We start from the raw sequence: 22,000 nt of genomic DNA on the forward strand, positions 1-22,000 counted from the left end.
AAATTTATTTTCTTCATTGGCATTCTGTAAACAAAATACTGGCAGTTTGTATTTTGTGCAATACGTTTTAAAGTGGATTTAATTTTCCTTAGTAAACTCCTTTTAATAATGCATCAGAGTAAATTTTCTTTCTGTATTGTCAGGTTGCTATCAAGATCATAGATAAGACCCAGCTGGATGAAGAAAACTTGAAGAAGATTTTCCGAGAAGTTCAAATTATGAAGATGCTTTGCCACCCCCATATTATCAGGCTTTACCAGGTAGGATCACTAGTGGTGTAGCGTATGGCAACAAAGAACCCAGAATGGTCACTTGTGTCTGTGGTTACTTTTGAAGAGAAGGTGGGTGGGTGAACATCTGCAACTTTTTTTTGTTTCTATGTTCGTATATTCATCCTACTATTTATCCTACCCTATTATCCCCCAACTCAGTACTTCTGTTTCCCTTGGGTATTTACTGGTAAGGTTTAACTTACCTAAGTAGGCCTTTATAATTTGTTCTTTAAAACTTGGATGCCATTCTTAGAGTTACACAAAAAGATTATTTAGAAGATGATGAGAACTTACTTATTTAGGTCAGAATCTTAAAGCAGAATGGGAAACCCAAAAGGAACAGAATTTTGAGGGGTGAAAATAATATTAATTTTTACAATATTATTTAAATACTAATTTCTATGATCATGTTATGAATTATGATGGCGAAGGATATTTTAAGTATGGCTTCTTGTATGAGTCAGAGCCTACCTCCTTTCTATTCTAACAGAGTCCTAGACTTAGTTTTCTAAGATAGCATTTGAATACTTTGATAACCAAGAGATTGATTCTGTGTAATGGAAGAGATTTCTGTTCTAGTTTTCTTACCTTCCCAAGGAGCATGCATATTTCATGCCGTCATCAAAAGTGATTCCCTGGCCTTACTGCAAAAGCAGTAAATCTAATGGCTGGAATTTTAAGCCAGATAGGAGAGGAGGACCTTGCCTTAGCAGGCTGGTAGAGGAGGTATTTTGGGAGAGGTGGAGCTTTGAGGTGCTTCTCAAATTGCAGCGTGTTGGAAGCCATGAGCTCTGCCTGTACATAGGGCCAGCCCTGCTCACTGCTTTCTACCAGATCAGCCATCACCTGGTTCTGCAGGATGTGGCCACCCCCTCAATTCATTTGCTGCTGTTAGTCTGCAGTAAGTGGTTACTGGCCCAGATCCGGGATCATGTGTAAGAGTGTGAAGAGTACATTGCCCAAGGCCCAAAGGGGAAGCTTTCATAGTCTGTTACTTTCATGGGAAAGAAAGCATGTCTTGATATTAGTGTATACGGTCAGGCTACAGTGTTAGGGCTCGTCTCTGGCATCAGCTGCTCACATAATGAAATGAATTAGATCAGCCGGAGCAGGCTTGTTGAAATTCATCACACTAAATTACGTTGAACCACACCTCCATTGTACCCCAGAAGGAAACCCATGAACGGTTCCTGGGGTTGCCTGAAGACCCGTATCTGCACACTCAGAGGTGTCTAACCTCTGCTTCCTTCCTATCCTGACAGGTTGAGTAAACTTCTTGACCTCACTTTTTAAAATAAATCATCTTTAAATAGTTGTAGAGCTTATTAGACTGATCTTTCTCAAGAGGTTAACTTATAGGTACTAACCTTGTAACTGAAAGCCCTGGCTTTGAACATTGCCCTTTTTTAAGCTTTAATTTTGCTCTCGGGCAGCTAATATTGTTAATGGGAGATTCTGAACTGCCAAGGTGAAGAACGGCTGTTGAATTGTCAAGGCAGTTTTCAGGTCATTTGTTAAAGCTTTAGTCTCTTCGGGTTTATAGAGTGAGCCAAATATAGATAACTATATAGGAAATTTTTTGAACTCCTGAAAAGTTTTTTTTTTTAAATCTGAAATTAAAAACAACACTGTAAATCAACTATACTTCAATAAAATTTTAAAAATGTAAAAAAATTTACAGTCAATAAAAGGCCTGGTACAAAGGAGATATACATTATGACAATTTTTTTTTCTTTTCTTTTTTTTTCCTAAACAACTGCATATATTTAGGCTACTTACTTTTTGTTATATAAGTCAACATATAAAGAACTTGGAAGCAATACATGTAACAGTGGGCTAGTATCACCAGTCTATAGAGAGTTTTTAAATTAAAGTGAAAAAAATGACACAGTTATTAGATTGAAAAATTAAAAGAATGTGCATACATACAATGGAGTACTATGAAACTATTGAAAAGAAGAAATAGGTCTATTATTTTAAGGTAATGTATGATACTGTTATGGTATTAACGTATAGAGATGTCAAAAATAAAGTGACTAGGGAATGATTTGGTAACATAATTAACCTTGAAGCATAGTGAAAGTGTAAAACTGTATTGCCTACTATGATAGCCACTAGCCACATGTGGTTATTGTGTATTAACATGTGGCTAGAGTGAATGAGGAACTGGATTTTTACTTTCATTTAATATTAATGTAAATATAAAAATTGGAGCTGTTTACAATTAAAAATTTTTGAAATAATATTAATGATAATAAAATATATTATTAGAATTAACTTCACCTTTTTCTTTTTACTTTTTTAATGTGGCTACTAGAAAAGTTAAAATTATATATGAGACTCACAGTGTTTCTATCGGACAGCACTGCTCTAAAATGTTATAGAATAAGCTATTAACAGTGTTTCCACTGGGGAATAAAATGGAGGGGGTTGGAAAGAGGAAAACCTTTGGTCTTTTGTTTATATACTGGGTATTTAAAATGTTTATAATGAACATATATACTCATATATTACTTTAATAAATATTTAATGAAAAAGGTAAAAAGGAAGAAGGAACTGACAACACACTACAACTAATTTTTTAAACAGTGGCAAAATAGAGACTAAGATAAAAATACAAGTAAGTCGTTTGTATTATTGAAGTGTTGAATATTTATATTATTGTTCCCAGTTTTGAATAAAAGGATGGTGGACAGGAAAGTTGTCATTTCCATTTTAAAAAAGCACAGCCATATGTGATATTTGTGCAGTTCTTAAGTGATTGCTGTTATTCCCCCTAAGTTTTGTTTTGGTTGCGTTTTGCGGGGGACATTTTTGAGCTTCAAGTGATCACTGTCGAATGTGAACTTTTTGGTTCTTGGCAGCTTCTTTACTTCTCAGTTTTGTGGAGCTTAAAAGATTGCAGAGGCCTCCTGGGACGAAAAAAAGGACTCTCTCAAGTAGTAAATATTTCCTACTTTAAAGAACTTGGAGGAATACCTGTTTTCCCCCTTTCTTCTTAATAATGTTTATGTCTGTCACCCTCCCAATCCTCTAATGTTTTAAGTCTCCTTTAGGCAGTATTGGTTATTAATACTTCAAATGACAAAAGAAGATTCATTAGTTTCTCTTCCTATGATATCAGCCTGTCATTTGTATCACTGTCACTTTCCTGCCTTTGCACCAGGTTATGGAGACAGAGCGGATGATTTATCTGGTGACAGAATATGCTAGTGGAGGGGAAATATTTGGTAAGTACATTTATTGCATTCTTTAAACAGCTATTGAGCACACCATGGCAAACTTAAAATAGCTGTTCGATGCCTTTGTCACTTGAGCAGCTGTCACTTGATGCTGTCCTTCAGTGCTGTCATTTTCTATCAACAAAGTAATTTTAATTATTTTTGATTCATCTCTTTAAGTCTTCACCATCTTTGTTTCCATAGCAAAGGTGTTTTGTTTATTTCAGTAAGGTGTTGATGGTTGAGATTAAAGATCTTCAAAAACAAAAATTTCTCTGAACTTTTGAGGGTCTTTCCTATTGCCAGATTCTAACTGGGGTGACCAAGTGTGACAGAATGCTTACAAGTGTGGTGGGCCTCTGTTGTGTGTGAAATAGCCACTCGGAGCAAACGGTCTCACCCTAATGCATTCTTTAACGTTTATTTAAATATAACATGTAACTCTATTCCTTACCATGTGTTCACAGTTCCCTTAATGATTCTTGTAATTTAGCATGTTCTGTCTTCGGTAGCTATACTTTTTTTCCTCTAACACTTAGGTTAGCACAACAGCAGAATTAAGCAAGAGAATTTGTTACCAGGAAATATGACTTTTTGACGTGGTAAAAACTGGCCCCCCCATTTTTTTTTTTTTTTTTTTTTTTTGTGGTAACAGTGATAAATGGAGCCAAATAGAGATAATGACTAAACTTTCAAATATAGAGTGACATGTCTTTTTATTTTTAAATTTTATTTCTTTTTTGGCATGTGAATACAGAGAAAGGTTTCTTCTTATATATTTTAGGTTTATCTAGCTTCTTTATTTTTTTAGATTTTGTTTTAGTTTAAATCTGGATGGTAAGAATTTTTTTAATTTTCAAAATATTGGCACTTACTTATTTAAAATATATTAAAAAGCATGATATCACTTTTAAAGTGGAATCTTCTTATTAGTGACTGTGCGTTGTGACTATGAATATTTTGGTATGTTAAACTTTCCCCATAAATCTGACAATTTTGTATCTAAGAATCTTCAAAATAAGTGCGAGTCTTTTTTAAAGGAGGTATCACTTCTTAATGACATTTTTGCTTGACTTTGTGTCTGTGCTTATGCATAATGGTAATCTTGGGAGCAAAGAGACCTTGTCATCTTAACGTTCATAATAATCAAAGAACCAAACACGGTGCACATCATACCTACTTTCCTCTTTAGGAAAACAGATTTCAAAAGTACAGAAAAGATAAAAGATGGATGCTTTGTGGGAATGTAGCTCAAGGCATGAGGAAACAGAATAGTACTTCTCATGGTATTATTATAAAAGATCTGGAGGAGGAAGAAATTGATGTATCACCTAAAGAAATCATTGTGCCTGCACAGGGATATAACTGTCTCATGAGGTCTTGTTTTTAAAAGTATCTGTATCAGAGATGAAGGGACGGGCTTAATCAAGAACATGAGCTTTGGAGGCAGTTATACCTGGTTTTGAATCAGATCGTTGCCACTATTTGCTTTTTTACTTGGATTTTGGGACTCAGTTTCACGGTCTATAAAAGTCAGATCTGTAATATCTGCCTTACAGTTGTGAAGATAAAATGAGATAGCACATATACAGCCCCAGCACTTTGCTTCCTTCACCTCCATGTTAAATGACAAATGGGTGATCAACTTCTGGCAGGATAGCATGAGGAGCTCTGCTGCCCTGCTCCCCAGTGAAACTGGTGAAAGTGATTTAAAAAAACCCTAAAATCCAGATATTTAAAGTCTCTGGAAATGGTTCTAAGGGTGAACAGCAACTAAAGAAACATTTATTCAAGAATATCTATGAAAATTTAATAAGAAATAAGAGTGTCTGTGGTTTTTAAGCCAGTACTGCTTCCTTCTTCCCCCTAGCCAGCTCAGCAAGGTGGAGATTACACTCAAAATTACTGTAGCCAAGAACACAGGCCTGCCCTCTGGTCCCCTCCTTTCGCCTAGACTAACGGCTTTCTTCCCAGTGGAACTGGACATCAGCATTTCTTATCCTGCCCCAGCTACCTATTGCTGTTCCTAAGTCCTGGGTGAGAGCAGTTGAACAGTGGGGACTCCTTCTTCCACCCAGCCCTGACTTGTGGAGTTTGGGTGTGGCATGCTGAGAATACTGGGACCCAGATCACTCTTGCCTTGGGTTATAAGTTGGTGGGTGATCCCAAGAGAGTCAAGCTGGGAGAATTGAGATTGTGTCCCCTTTCTCTGCACTGAGCTCAGCTCCTAGAGAGGGAGTGTTACTCAAGGAAAACTTTTCCATTGTCCCCACGCCTAGCTTCGGAGTCCTGGCTCAGAGATTTGCCCAGAGGAAGAAACAGACCATAACACATATAGCTCCTAATTTCTTCCCAAGGGAACTGACTTCATTTGCAATGGAGAATGAAGAAGTTCAAGCCTGAAGGCACTCACAAGAACTGTGGAGGCTGTGGTTACAGGCATTTCAGAGGAGATTTGAGCAGGCTAAAGTATAGGCCAGCTAGTTTGCAGGTAAGAACCAGGGAGTAAAACATCACAAGAGCCTTCCTAAGGTCAGAAGAAAAATCAAACACTGATCTCAGAAACTGTTCCCTCAAAGGAACCAGAATTTGATTGGATTGTTTATAGACCAGTTTATGCTCCAGGGCATTGTTGAAAATAATAGAACAACCAGGGACTTCCCTGGTGGTCCAGTGGTTAAGAAGCCGCCTTCCAATGCAGGGGATGCAGGTTTGATCCCTGGTTGGGGAACTAAGCTCCCACATGCCGTGGGGCAGCTAAGCCCGCGCACTCTAGAGCCCACGGCCACAACTAGAGAGAAGCCCCGTGCCTCAACTAAGACCCGACGCAGCCAAATAAATAAATAAATAAATATTTAAAAAAAGAAAGATAGAGCAACCAGCCACAGTTTTTGGATTTTAACAGCTGGGCTTGGTTAAGAAAAGACAGGAAGAGAGCCCTGCCCAAACCATGGTGATCCAGTGATCTGAGGGTAATGGTGGATATACCAAGGCTGTGCCTCCCCTGAGGAACAACATTAGAAGCTGATCACTGTGTATGGGGGAATAAACTTCACTAAAACAATCCAGCCAGTCACTAAACAAATAAACAAGCAAATAACAAGAACATGCTCCAGAGGGCTAGAGGTGTACCAGTACCTAGACGTGGTACAACATGTTATCTAAAATGTCTGGTTTCCAACAACAGCAAACTATGAAGCATATAAAGAAACAGGAAAGTATGACCCATACACTGAAAAAACAGCAGGCCACTGAAACTGCCTGTCAGAGAGGCCACATTTATCAAAAAAAGACTTTAAAGTAGCCATTATGGACATGTTCACAGACATAAAGGAACTCACAATTAAAGTCGTAAAAGAAAATATGATACAGGGTCACATCAAATAGAGAATATCAATAAAGAGATGGAAATTTTTTAAAAAAGGAATCAAAAGAAATTATGGAATTGAAAAGTGAAATAACTAAAATTTAAAAATTCATCAGAGAGGCTTAACTGATTTCAACTGCAGAGCAAGAAATGAATTTGTAGATAGGCATTTTATGCAAGTTGAAGAACAGAGAGAAAAACGAATTAAGAACAATGAATAGAGCCTCAGAGAAATCTGGGATACAATCAAATGCTCCAACATATTCATAATGGGCATACCAGAAGAAGAGAGAAAGGAGCAGAAAAAATATGCAAGGAAATAATGACTGTAAACTTCACAAATTTATTGAAAAACAATAACTTACATATCCAGGAAGCTCAATAAAATCCAATCAGGATTAAACACAAAGAGATCCACAAACAGATACATCATAGTAAGAATAGTGAAAGTCAAAGGCAAAATATTGAAAGCATCAAGAGAAAAATGATACGTCACTTAAAGGGAGTTCTGTAGGTTTAGATAGCAGACTTTTCAGCAGAAACAACGGCGGCCAGAAGGCAATAGGATAACATTTTTAAAGCCCTGAAAGGAAGAAAAAAAAACTATTAATCAAAATCCTATACCAGTAAACGTATATTTCAAAAAACGGAGGTGAAATAGACTTTCTCAGGTAATCAGAAACTGAGGGAGGGACTTCACTGGTGGCTCAGTGGTTAAGAATCTGCCTGCCAGTGCAGGGAACACGGGTTTGAGCCCTGGTCTGGGAAGATCCCACATGCCGCAGAGCAACTAAGCCCATGCGCCACAACTACTGAGCCTGCGCTCTAGAGCCCACGAGCCACAACTACTGAGCCCACGTGGTGCAACTACTGAAGCCCACGTGCCTAGAGCCCTTGCTCCGCAACAAGAGAAGCCACCACAATGAGAAGCCCAAGCAGCGCAATGAAGAGTAGACCCCGCTCGCTGCAACTAAAGAAAGCCTGCTCCCAGCAATGAAAACCCAACGCAGCCAAAAAATAAAGAAAAAAAAATACTGAGGGAATTTGTTTCTGACAGATACACCTTACAAGAAATACTAAAAGAAGTTCTTCAAGGTAAAAGCAGGTGACCTCAGATGGTAACTTGAGTTCACACAATAAACAAAGGACACCAATAAATGTCATTATGTAATTATAAAAGGCATAAGAGATGCATACTTTCTCCTTTTTTCTTTTAACCTGTTTAAAAATAAATTGAATATAAAATACATTGTTAAGGCTATAATGTAATATATGTGTAATATATTTGTCAATAACAGTACAAAGGATATGTGTGTGAGAAAAACTGCATTATGCTAAGAAAGTCATTACACATGGCACAGAAATAATTACAGCAATGTATTGTTGGATTTGTAACATTAATTGATGTAATTTTATTGCAAAAACACTAAAAAAGGGGGTAAAAGAAATGATGCTATAAAGCAGAAACCCTTCTATGTAATCACCTGGTATAAATCAGAAGCTCATTTGGATAAGATAAAATATACATGCTAAACACTAGAGCAGTCACTTTTAAAAAAACCCTCAGACAATTATAATGTAAAAAATCATTAAAGAAGTTGAAATGCTTCATTAAAAAATATTCACTTAATGCAGAAGAAAGCAGTAATGGTGGTATAGAACAACAAAAAAAGATGTAAAATGTATGGAAAACAATAAGTAAAACAGCAGGTATAAATCCAACTATTATCAGTACTTATATTAAGTGTAAATGGGTGGGATAATTTAATGCAAAGGCAATGATTGTTAGACTGAATAAAAACACATGGTCCAGTGTATGCTGTCTACAAGAAACATACTTTAAATTCAAAGATACAAATAGACTGAAAGTAAAAGGATGGAAAATTATATATCATGCAAACAGCAAAGACAAGAAAGCTCAAATGGCTATGTTGACATCAGACAAAATAGACTTTAAAACACAAAAGCTTTATTTCTACTACTAGAGATAAAGAGGGACGTTCTATAATGATAAGAAGGTAATACATTAGGAAACTATAACAGTTATAAACGTGTATCTAATAAAAGAGCACTAAAATGCGTAAAACAAAAACTGACAGAAATGAAGGGAGAAATAGACAATGACAATAGTTGGAAGCTTCAATACTCTACTTGCAATAATGGATAGAAAAAGTAGACAGAAGATCAACAGGAAAAATAAGACTTGACCAATACTGTAAACCAACTATACCTAACAGACATCTATAGAACACTCCACCTAACAACAACACTATATACATGCTTATCAAGTAAACACAGGACATTCTCAAGGATAGACCATATACTAGGCCATAAAACAAACCTGCATAAAATTTAAACTTATTCAATTTTAGCAGTAATACAAAATGTTTTACAACCACAGTGGAGTGAAATTAGAAATGAATAGCAGGAAAACTTTGGGGAACTCACAAATATGTAAAAATTAAACAGTGTATTTTAAAGTAAGCAATGGGTCAAAGAAGAAGTCAAAGGCAAATTCAGAAAGTACTTTGAGATGGATGAAAATAAAGACAACATATCAAAACCTATGGGATACAACTAAAGGAGTGCTTAGAGGGAAGTTTATAACTGTAGAATGCCTATAATAAGAAAGATCAGTTACCTAGTCTTCTACCTTACGACAGTGGAAGAGTAAGAGCAAACCAAACCTAAGATCAAGCTGAAGGAAGGGAATAATAATTATAGCAGAATTTAATGAAATAGAAAATAGAAAAAAATAGAGGCAATCAATGAAACCAAAAGCTAGTTCTTTGAAATGATCAACAAAATTGACAAATCTTTAGTTAGATTGGCCAAGAAAAAAAGAAACACTCAAACACTAGAATCAGAAGTGAAAGAAGAGATATTACTACTGACCCTAAATTAATAACAACTATTATAAAGGAATACTTGAACAATTGTACACCAACAAATTGTTTGACCTAGATAAAATGGAAAAATTCCTAGAAAGACACAAACTACTGAAACTGACTCAAGAAGCAATAGACAATCTGAATAGACCTATATCAAGTGAAGAGATAGAAGCAAGAATCAAAAGACCACCCATAAAGAAAGTCCAAGTCTGGAGGGCATCATTGCTGAACTCTACCAAATATTTAGAAAAGAGTTAACAGCAAATGTTCACAAACTCTTCTAAAAGTAGAAGAGGGAGTACTTGATACATACATACATATATATATATATATATATATATATACACACACACTTGATATATACTTGATACCAATACCAGACAAAGATTTCACAAGAAAAAGAAAAAAAACACTACAGACCAGTATCTCTTATGACTATGGATGCAAAAATATTCAACAAAATACTCACAAATGAAATCCAGCAACATATAAAAAGAATTATACACTGTGATCAAGTGGAATTTATCCATGTGCAAGAAATGCAAGGTTGGTTCACCATATCAAAATTCATGAATGTAATACATCATATCAATAAAAGAAAATACAAGATAACATATCATCTCCCACGCACCTATGGTCAATTAATCTGTGACAAAGCAGGCAAGCATGTACAATGGAGAAAAGAAGTGGGCCTGGGAAAACTGGACAGCTACATGTAAAAGGATGAAATTAGAACATTCTCTAACACCATACACAAAAATAAGCTCAAAATGGAACAAAGACCTAAATATAAGGTCAGACACTATGAAACTCTTAGGGGAAAACATAGGCAGAACACTCTTTGACATGAATCACAGCAGTATCTTTTTTGATCCACTTCCTAGAGTAATGAAAATAAAAACAAAAATAAACAAATGGGACCTAGTTAAACTTAGCTTCTGCACAGCAAAGGAAACCATTAACAAACAAAAAGACAACCTACAGAATGTGAGAAAATGTTTGCAAACGAAGCAACTGACAGTGGATTAATCTCCAAAATATACAAACAGCTCATGCAGCTCTATGTCAAAAAAACAAACAACCCAATCAAAAAATGGGCAGAAGACCTGAAAAGATGTTTCTCCAAAGAAGACTTACAGATGGCCAAAAAGCACATGAAAAGATGCTCAACATCACTAATTATCAGAGAAATGCAAATTAAAACTACAATGAGGTATCACCTCGCACTGGTCAGAATGGCCATCAAAAAGTCTACAAACAATAAATGCTGGAGGGGGTGTGGAGAAAGAGGAACCCTCCTACACTGCTGGTGGGAATGTAAATTGGTACAAATTGGTACAACCAGCATGGAGAACAGTATGGAGGTTCCTTAAAAATCTAAAAATAGAACTACTATATGACCCAGCAGTCCCACTCCTGGGCATATATCCAGAGAAAACTGTAATCCGAAAGGATACATGCACCCCAGTGTTTATTGCAGCACTGTTTACAATAGCCAAGACATGGAAGCAACCTAAATGTCCATCGACAGAGGAATGGATAAAGAAGATGCGGTACATATTTACTGTGGAATATTACTCAGCCATAAAAAAGAATGAAATAATGCCATTTGCAGCAAGAAGGGTGCCATAGAAATTATCATACTAAATGAAGTAACTCAGACAGAGAAAGACCAATATCATATGATATCACTCATATGTGGCATCTAATTTTTAAAAAATGATACAAATGAACTTATTTACAAAACAGAAACAGACTTAGAGATATCAAAAACAAACTTATGGTTACCCAAGGGGAAACGTGGGGGGAGGGATAAATTAGGAGCTTGGGATGAACATACACACAATACTACATATAAGATAGATAACTAATAAGGATCAACCGTATAGCACAGGGACCTCCACTCACTATTCTGTGATAATCTATATGAGAAAAGAATCTAAAAAAGAATGAATATATGTATATGTATAACTGAATCACTTTGCTTTACACATGAAACTAACACAGCATTGTAAATCAACTATATATAGTCCAATACATTTAAAATTAAAAAAGATGGGCTTCCCTGGTGGCACAGTGGTTAAGAATCCGCCTGCCAATGCAGGGGACACAGGTTCGAGCCCTGGTCTGGGAAGATCCCACATGCCGCAGAGCAACTAAGCCCGTGCACTGTAACTACTGAGCCTGCGCTCTAGAGCCCGTGAGTCACAATTACTGAGCCCGTGTGCCACAACTACTGAAGCCCGTGCCTAGAGCCCGTGCTCCACAACAAGAGAAGCCACCACAGTGAGAAGCCCGCACACCGCAATGAAGAGTAGCTCCAGCTCGCTGCTACTAAAGGAAGCCCACGCGCAGCAATGAAGACCCAACACAGCTAAAAACAAAATAAATAAATTTATATAAAAAAAACGATAACATGATCATCTCAACATATGAAGAAACAGTGCTTGGCAGAATCCAACACTCTTTCATGACAAAAATATTCAACAAACTAGAAATAGAAGGGAACTTCTTTAATCTGATAAAGGATGTCTGAAAACTCACAACTAGCATCACACTTAATGGTGAATGACTAGATGTTTTCCCCCACAGATCAGGAAGAAGACAAAGATTTCATCTCTCTCCACTTCCATTTAAACATCATACTAGAGGTTCTAGCCACAGCAATTAGGCAAGAAAGAGATATAAAAGGCACTAGGTTGTAAAGGGAAAAAGTAAGACAGTTTATTCACAGATAATGTGGTCTTGTATATGGAAAATCCGAACAAATCCACTAAAAAACTGTAAGGACTATATAAGAGTTTAGCAAGGTTGCAGGATGCAGGAGTAATATGTTCAATTGTATTCCCATATCCTTACAGTGAACAATCTGAGAATGAAAGAAGTAAGACAGTTCAGTTTACAATAGCATTAATAAGAATAGCATTCTTACGAATACATTTAACAAAAGAAGTGCAAATCTTATACTCTGAAAAGTACAAAAAAGTATAAAGCAATGTTGAAAGATATTTAAGACAATCTAAATGATTGGAAAAACATCCCATGTTCATTGATTGTAAAAGTTAACATTGTTAAGATGACAGTGCTGTTCAAATTGATGTACAGATTCAACGCAGTCCCCATCAGAATCTAAGCTGACATTTTTGTAGAAATTGATATCCTGATTCCAAATTTATGTAGAATTACAAAGGACCCAGAATAGCCGAAACAATCTTGAAAGAGAGAAAGCAGATTGGAGTGATGCAGCCACAAGTCAAGGAAAACTGACAGTGACCAGAAGCTAGAAGAGGTGTAGAAAAGATTCTTCCCTAGAACCTCCAGGTAGAGTGAGTCCCTGCTGATAACTTGATTTTGGATTTCTTGCTTCCAAAACTGTGAGTGAATAAACTACAGTGTTTTAAGCTACCCATTTTGTGGTAATTTGTTTCAGCACCCTAAGGGAACTAATACAGATGGGGACAGGATTTTGGCATAATCTCAGAATATCTCCCCATAAAATATTAATGATTTACAAACGTTATCAGTTATCAGGTAGAGGAATTGGCATACCCCAACATGATCAGGTGATTAATATTAATGTCATGGGTGGTGAAGGCTTTAAAGAAGTAGTGTAAGAACTGTATCTTTGGATACTTTCTGGAATTAACTGGGGGAGCAAGGTATTTCAGAAATGCTGTAGCATGTTCAAAAGATTTCAAGAGGAGAGAGAATGTGGCGTATTTCATATTCATTAAGTTGTTTAGTATGGTTTTAATATAGGCTATGTATGAGAAAATGGCCGCAAATAAGGCTGGTTTGATAGGAGAGGCTCCATGGTAAAGAGCTTTGTAAGACTTCTCTGACTTGGCCAAATCCCCTATCACACCCTCTCATTGTACTGTATCCTTTCTTGGCAGTACTGATATCAGTTCTGGTTTTACATTTCTTTCTGTAATTATGTAGTGGATTCTCTCTCCCACCAGGCACCAAACTCCACAAGTTTAGGGGCCATGTCTATTTTTGCTCACCATTTAGCTCCATGGCTCCTCTTGCTCTGCAGTTCATACTGTTGGACTCAAATATTACTGAGGGAAATGATCAGTAACTACTGAAGGAGTAAGTGAATGAATGAATGAACCAACCATGTAAAAGAATTGAATTTTATCTTGAATCATTGCCATATAAGGAAGAATTGGGATGGAACATTCCAAGACTAGTTAGGAGACTGTACAGTAATACTTAAGAATGATGACGTATTGAAGTAAGGTAGTGACTTCATCTTTTTCATTTTAACTTCACAATAATCTTGTAACATAGATATTTTTGCCATCATCTTACAGACAAAGAAACTGGAGTTCAAGAACACTAAATAATTTGCCAAAGTCCTATAACTAATCAGTAACAGAGCTGAGGATTACCTGACTCCAGAGTATCTGTTCTTTCCCATTCACCAGATTGAAGAATCTGTTCTTCCATATAGAATGACTTCAATAAAGTGTTTCTGGGAGGATCTTTGATTATAACTATAAACCAAATTTCTGTTTTGAGAATAGGTCATAGACATAGCAGCAAAACAATCTTAACATGAAGTCTTTTTTACCCTCTTGTTATAAGTCCCCATTTAAAAAGAGGGTGAGACAGATTTTCCTAGATGGGTATTATTACTGTGAGATTTAGGCATAGGCAATAGCTTGTTTGCAGAGCTAGTATGTATAAATTAGTAGCATTTCCTCTACTTATATAATAACAACTTCACCTTTTCTCATCAAGGCTTTTTAATTTCTCATTGTTGATGTAAAAGAAGTAGGCAGTATTCCTGAAATTTTAGATTAATTAAGCATATCAAAGGTTACTAAACTATTGGGAAGTACGGTGCTAGGTAAAGGAGAAAATGCGTAAGAGGGTAGTAAGATGATTTTTAGATTTCTCATCCTGTTTTTGACAGTAGTAGTGTCATTTATTGAGATAAAGAATACCAGGGTTAAAAACAGATCAGATGGGACTTCCCTGGTGGCCCAGGGGTTAGGAATCCACCTGCCAATGCAGGGGACACGGGTTCGGGCCCTAGTCCAGGAAGATCCCACATGCCGCAGAGCAACTAAGCCCGTGCACCACAACTACTGAGCCTGTGCTCTAGAGCCCGCGAGGCACAACTACTGAGTTTGTGTGCCACAACTACTGAAGCCCACGCGCCTAGAGCCCGTGCTCCACAACAAGTGAAGCCACTGCAGTGAGAAGCCCGTGCACCATAACGAAGACCCAACACAGCCAAAAATAAATAAATAAAATAAATTTAAAAAAAAAAAGATCAGATGAAGTGTGTTGTTTTTAGACATATTTAGTTTGAGGCACCAGTTAGGTGAAAGTTGTCCATCAAGTAATTGGAAATAGAAATCTGGAAATCAGGGATAAGATAGAGCCTAGGGATATTGTTTCCATCAGCAGATAGATGGTAGTTGGTCATCAGTATGTTTAAGGATGAAAGAATAGGTTTAAGGATGAAACCCTTCTTACCATCAGAATTTAAGTTGAAAATGAGGCCATAAAATATGAAAAGCCACTGTCGATGAAAATAAGACTGTGGTGTTATAAAAACCAAGGAAAATAGGAATTTCAAAAAGGAGCAGTATTAAATGCTGTAGAAAAGTCAAATATGGTAAGGAATGCAACGTAACTTCTGGCTTTGAGACAAAGATGTTCTCAGTATTCTTAAAGAGAGCTGTTTCACTAGTGTAATAAGAATAGAAACCAGAATGTAATGGGGTGAGGTATGAGTGCATAAATGTTATATAATAAATGAATTCTAAAGTATGTACAGATGTAGCAATTGAAAATAAGATAAATAAAAGTGATGGTGGGACTTCCCTGGTGGTGCAGTGGTTAAGACTCCACGCTCCCAATGCAGGGGGCCTGGGTTCCATCCCTGGTCAGGGAACTAGATCCCACATACATGCCACAACTAAGAGTTTGCATGCCACAACTAAGGAGCCTGCCTGTCGCAACTAAGGAGCCGGTGAGCCGCAACTAAGGAACCTGTCGGCTGCAACTAAGGAGCACACGTGCCGCAACTAAGGAGCCAGCAAGCTGCAACCATGGAGCCCGCCTGCTGCAGCTAAGGCCCGGCACAACCAAATAAATAATAAAATAAATATTTTTTTAAAAAAGTGATGGTAACAGAGTTAAGAGTATCTTCTCTCCAAAGAACAAATATAAAACTAGACAAAATTGTTAGAAACACCCATTTAGGGCTCTGAAAATGAACCAGTAGCAAACATCAAATTGAGAAGCTTAATTCATGAAAATCTTTTGAACTTGTAGTAGGAACAGTGGGAGTCTTTGGCTTTCTTGCCTGAGCCCCTACATCCTGCACCTCTTCCCCAGGGGGAAACGTAATGTAATCCAAGGCTGGGCTGGCCTTAAAACTAGCATCTTTGTTGCCAGAGGCAGCTGACTTGATTTGCAATGAAAGACAAAAAAAACCCATGCCCAGTTGTGTTGTCATCAGTAAAAATAGTAATTTTGGTAGGAAATGAATGTCGAAGGCTCAAAGCCTTGCTAGCTAGAGGTTGTGGTCTTGCTAGAGGTGAGCAGCAGAATGGCCGACAAGCCAGAAATCTAGTAGGGAGACCTTGTTAATTAGAGAACCACAACAGGGTAAGATAAGTTCTCCATTCATCTCTGGCTTACTGGGGGAGTGGCCTCTATTAGGAAGTTCTGAGACAGCCCAGCAAAGTTTAAAGCTGAGGCTGACTTTGAAACTTTCTGAACTTTGAGTGGACTCCTGAATCCACCAATAGATTTGTCCACAGAAGGTGAAAGGTCTGCTGGCTTGACTACTAAATGATGTAGACATAGGGATGACCTCAAGGAAGCCATGCTAAAAAATAAAAATAAAAAGAATTTTTTAAAAAATTAGCAGAGATATCAATGGCTACATACCACAGAGCAACAGATGCTCAAATTATTTCTAAGAGGGTTACTAACAACAAAACAAAACAAAGAAGAGCAGCACCAACAGCAGTCCTCAGGGGAGAAAAATAATAATCCACAATTAGTTAAGTATATTATCTATAATACCCAGCTTTATAAAAAGCACTTTGAGGGGAGTGGGAATTGACTGAAGGCCGTAAAAAAGTACAAACTTCCAGGTATAGGTAAGTAGCAGAGGTGTAATGTACAACATGATAAATATAATGAACATAGCTGTATGGTGTATATGAAAGCTGTTCAGAGAGTAAATCCTAAGAGTTCTCATCACAAGAAAAAAGATTTTTTCTATTTCTTTTATTTTATATCTATAGGAGATGATGGATGTTCATTAAAATTATTGTGGTCATCATTTCATGATGTATGTAAGTCAAATCATTATACTGTACACCTTAAACTTATACAGTGCTGTATGTCAATTATATCTCGATAAAACTGGAAGAAAAACAAAAACCCGGGAACATGTGATCCAAAATCAGGAGGAAAAGTAGTCAATAGAAACTTTCTCTCAGTGAGTCTAGATGTTGTTTTTAGCAAAAACTTCTGGCAATTATTATAAATTTGTTCAAACAAAAGAAATCATGTCTAAATAACAAACAGAAAATATGATAACAATGACTTAACAAATAAGGAATCTCAATAAGGAAATAGAAACTATAAAAAAGAACAAAATGGAAATTCCAGAGTTGAAAAGCACAATAACTGAGATGAAAAATTCACTAAATGAGTTCAAGAGCAGATTTGAGGTGGCAGGAAAAAAACCCAAAAAACACCAGTAAACCTGAAGATTATTTCTATCAATAGAAATAATCCTATCTGAAGAACAGAGAGAAGACCATTGAAGAAAAATAATCAGAGCCTCACAGACCTATGGAACAAGGTCAAGTATACCAACATATTTATAATGGGAATTCCAGAAGGAAAGAGGAGAGAGAAAGGGACAGAAAAAAATACTTGAAGAAATAATGGCCAAGGACTTCTAAAATGTATTATAAAACATCGATTTACGGTATCAAGAAGCTCATTGAATCTCAAGTAGGATAATTACAAAGAGATCTGCATCTACACACATCGTCAATTTGCGAAAAGAAGAAGAGAATCTTGAAGCAGCGAGAGAAAAATGACTCACCACATACAGGGTAGCAACAATATGATTTATAGCTGGGTTCTCATCAGAAAAAAATGGAAGCAGTGGATTGACATGTTTAAAATGCTGAAATTAAAAAAAAAAAAAAAAGAAGCTGTGAACCATAAATTTTGTATCTAGTAAAACTATCCTTTAAAAGGAAGGCAAAATAAAGTCATTCCCAAATAACTAAAGACTGAGAGAGTTTCTTATATAGGCAGACCTGCTTGCTATATAAGCCATTCTAAAGGAAGTGCTCAGGCTGAAAGGAAGTGACACGAAATGGTAACTCATGTCCGTAGGAGGAAATGAAGAAAATCAGAAGAGATGAATGTATAGGAAATAAAAGAGTATACAAATATACTTTTCCCCCTTTTATTCTCTTAATTTCTTTAAAAGACATAAAATGACTTAACAAAGTAACTATAACACTCTATTTCTGGATTTCGATCAGAGATTGATGTAAAGTATCTAAAGGAAGGTTGAGGAAATGGAGTTATATTGGAATAATGTTGCTATATTTTACCTGAATCAAGTCAGCATTAATTTGAAGTAGATTGTGATAAATTAAGATGCATATTATAATCCCTAGAGCGACTACTGAGATAAAAATCAGCACCCTACTTTGAAGGCCAGTGGTATAAATAACTCTTGAGGAAGTTGGCTATAATGGGAAGGAATGAGAGAGTTGGTAAATTCTGGGGCATTGTTTGCATGTGTATTTTCTTTTTTCATATATTTGACTTAAACCTGTAGTTTATGTTGAGGGGAAAGAAGAGTGGAACCAGAGGAAATGTAGGTGGAAGGGAGAGAGTGAAATTTAGTGGAGCATTCCTCAAGGAGATACAAGGGGATACGTTTTAGTGCATCGGTGAGGGATTCGTTTTGTGTGAGAAGAGAAGAAGTGGGTAGAGATAGAGTTGAAGGCTGGTAAATTTGCTGAAGTATTTGTGTGAGACTGATGTCTGGGGGATTAAGGTTTAGAATCTGAGTACCTAATAACTAATTTCTGAGAAGTAAGAAAACCATCTGTATGCTGAGATGTGAGATCTTGGAATAGCAACTAAAGGAAATGAAGGAGGTAGATGACAGGAGGCAAGTCGAAGGACTGATAGGCAGTGTGGACGGGCTGGCAGTTGTTGATCTTAACTTTGTTGTGGCTTGTTTTATGGGTTGTTTGTTAGCAGTTCTTGGCAGCTGAGATATAGGAGTGAAGAACAGAGACAGTTGGTTTGATACAGAGTTTTGCTAGGTTATTTGAAGTGATGAGTAATGATTCTTGGAAGTTTCTGCTCTAGGTGTAAATGTTATTAGCTAGGAACCTTATCCCAGTGTCATTGGCTAATTAAGACGCAAAACTGCTTTGGATAGTAGTTGGCTGCTAATTCCAAACTCAGTTTCGGATTTGCTGAAAGAGTTGTAGCAGTCTTAACTTTAGTGGCAGTCACACCATGTCTGGAATATTATCTTCAGTTTTGAGTACTATATTGTACAAAGGACATCATCAACAGGCCTGTGATAAAGATGGGGAGCTCTATTTGCAGCTGTTGGAATAAGGAGTAGGTTAGAGAAGTCTTGATGGAGGAAGTAAAGGTTGAACAGAGTTTTCAAGTATGAGAAGTTTGCTGAGTAGAAATGACCTTTCCAGAGGGATAACATATGTAAAGACTCTAAAGCATGAAACAACTTTGTGTATTCACAGGACTAGAACTAGTTTCTTAGAGGGTTAAGTGATAGGCTGGTTTCCAGATTATTCCACAGGTTCTAAGGGTTCTTTGGAAATGTCTAGGATGCCATCTCTGAGGAGGAAGATGTGTGAGGCAGGGCTAAAGAGTCATGCTTTCCTCACAAATGCATTCAACCAACCCCCACTTTTCGCTCATATTCAACAGGAGCATCTCTGCTTTTATACCCAATATGCCTATTGGATTTCCACATAAGAGTTCATTTAAGTAAATAAGTCTGTGGCCACTAAAAGTTTCTTCCACTATGAGATGATCGTGAGCAATGGGAGGGCTTTAAGCAAGGGCCAGAACACAGTCCGACTTGTTTAAGAAAGGGTATTTTGTTGGCAATATAAAGATACATTTGAGGGGAATGAGTCTGGGAGAGCACTTAGGAGGTTACTGCAGTAAGACAGCTGAGGGCTGAGAATTGTCTGATGAGTAGTGGCCCTGGGGATGGAGAAATGGATTGTGGATATAGTTAAAGCAACATTGTTAGTGGTTAAGAATATGGATAGAGTCAGACTGCTGTGATTCAAATCCTAATTCCTCCACTTACTGCCTTTGTAATTGTGGGCAAACTTTTTAATCTCACTGCCTCAGTGTTCTCCTCTTTTAAAAGGAAGATAATAATAATAATAGTAGTAATAAGGATGATGATGAAGACACCACTTATCTCAAAGGGTTGGTGTGAGGATTATGTGAGTGTAAAGTGCTTAGTCAGTGTAAAGATTGTACAACTTGTCCATAGCAGCATTATGTACCAGGCAATATTCTAAACATTTTTATTTTTTAAAAAACTTTAAAAAAACTGAGATATAATTAACATGACATAAAGTCATGTGCAGTAGAAGATGAGAGACAGTTGGCAAAGAAATTCAGGCCACTAACAATAAAGTAATTAATGTGTGGGTCATTGGGCTTAGGCTGAAAGGGATATAGGGCAAATGAGACCAGGATGAATGATCTTAAATAGGAGGAATTTTAAAAGCTAGAGATCTAGATGAAGTTGAAAAGCAAGTGTGTTGGGCATAAGAGGATCAAAGAGATAAAAGTCCGAAAGTGCACCCAATATTGTAGCCACTGTGTGCATTTGAAATGTAGATAGCGCAACTGAGGAACTGAATTTTGAATTGAATTTACATTTACGTTTAAAAACTGAAGCAGTTTTAGGACAACTGAGAGAGTTAGCCAACTACAAAGTTGAACACAGCTCCCAACAGCACCCTCATTCCTGGCACCAACTGCAAGTTCAGGAATTTCCCAATACCACCCTCACCTTTGGTAATTTGCTAAAAGTACTCACAGAATTCACTGAAACCTATTATACTCACAGTTACAGTTTATTACAAGGAAAGGATACAGATTAAAATCACCTAAGGGAAGAAGCGCAGAGTCCATGAGAAGTACCAGACATGGAGCTTTTGTTTTCCACTCCCCATGGAATGTCTTACTCTCCTGGTGTTGACGTGTGACAGTATGCACAGAGTATTGCCCATAGGGAAGCTCACCTGAGCCTCTGTGTTCAGAGTTTTTATTTTATATAGGCATGAATGATTGATTGATTGAATGCCCACATGGTTGATTTCTGTCTCCAGGCCAATTGATACTACATGACCCAAAGCTGCCACCCTAAGTCACATTGTTGGTCTTCTAGTGTGGCCAGCCTCCATCCTAAGACTATGTGGGTATGGCCAGTCCCATGCTAAATCATATTGTTAGACTATCTGGTATGACCAGACAAAGACACTCCCATCAGGCATAACATTCCAAAGGCCCAGAGATGACCTCCTGGAAGCCAAGGAGTAAGGCCAGACCTTCACTTCGAGCAAGGCCAGTTCTTTACTACACACAGTGTAAAACATTTTTCCATAAAACCCAACTCTTATTTTGGTAAAATTACATTTCACCTTGCCTATAGACAATTTAGTGTCTGAAATGTGACATGCTGTAAATGTAAAATACACACTGGAGTTTGAAGACTTAGTATGAAAAAAAGAAGGTAATGTCTCATTGCTAATATTTATGCTGTTTACATGTTGCAGTGATTATATTCTTAATGTGATTATATTTTTGATGTATTGAGTTAAAATAAATTCTTAAAATTAATTTCAAAATGAGTAATTTTTTTTAATGTGACTACTAGAAAACCTTAAATTATATAAATGGCTCACATTTTATTTCTATTCAACATTGCTGATATAGAAGTTTATATTAAGAGAGAGGGGAGTATACTATCGAAGTTTAGAATTTCAAAGGTAGAAAAGTGTCAAGCAGAGACAAGTTCAAGATGTGGCCATAGGAAAGTTGCTGAACTTTGGTGGAGTTATAGGTCACTGGAGATAAAGAAGGTTCAAGTAATCATGAAGTTAAATTGTCAAATAGATTATCCTCAAGGCTATGGATATTGCCTAAGTGACTGGCAGACTCTGG

At 36.9% G+C, this 22,000-nt stretch overlaps 1 protein-coding gene across 4 annotated transcripts in view; it reads left to right on the top strand.

The window, feature by feature from the left end:
• The window catches only part of SIK3 (SIK family kinase 3), a 252,510-nt gene that overhangs the window by 134,553 nt on the left and 95,957 nt on the right, over positions 1 to 22,000 (top strand). For all 4 annotated transcript variants that reach the window (XM_068554683.1, XM_068554685.1, XM_068554684.1 and 1 more), the window contains exons 2-3: positions 144 to 260; positions 3,439 to 3,502. In XM_068554683.1, coding sequence (XP_068410784.1) covers positions 144 to 260; positions 3,439 to 3,502 — 181 coding nt within the window. The remainder of the gene's footprint in view (positions 1 to 143; positions 261 to 3,438; positions 3,503 to 22,000) is intronic.

This window comes from Eschrichtius robustus, chromosome 11 (genome assembly GCF_028021215.1).
Source record: "Eschrichtius robustus isolate mEscRob2 chromosome 11, mEscRob2.pri, whole genome shotgun sequence".
Classification (NCBI taxonomy): Eukaryota; Metazoa; Chordata; class Mammalia; order Artiodactyla; family Eschrichtiidae; genus Eschrichtius; species Eschrichtius robustus.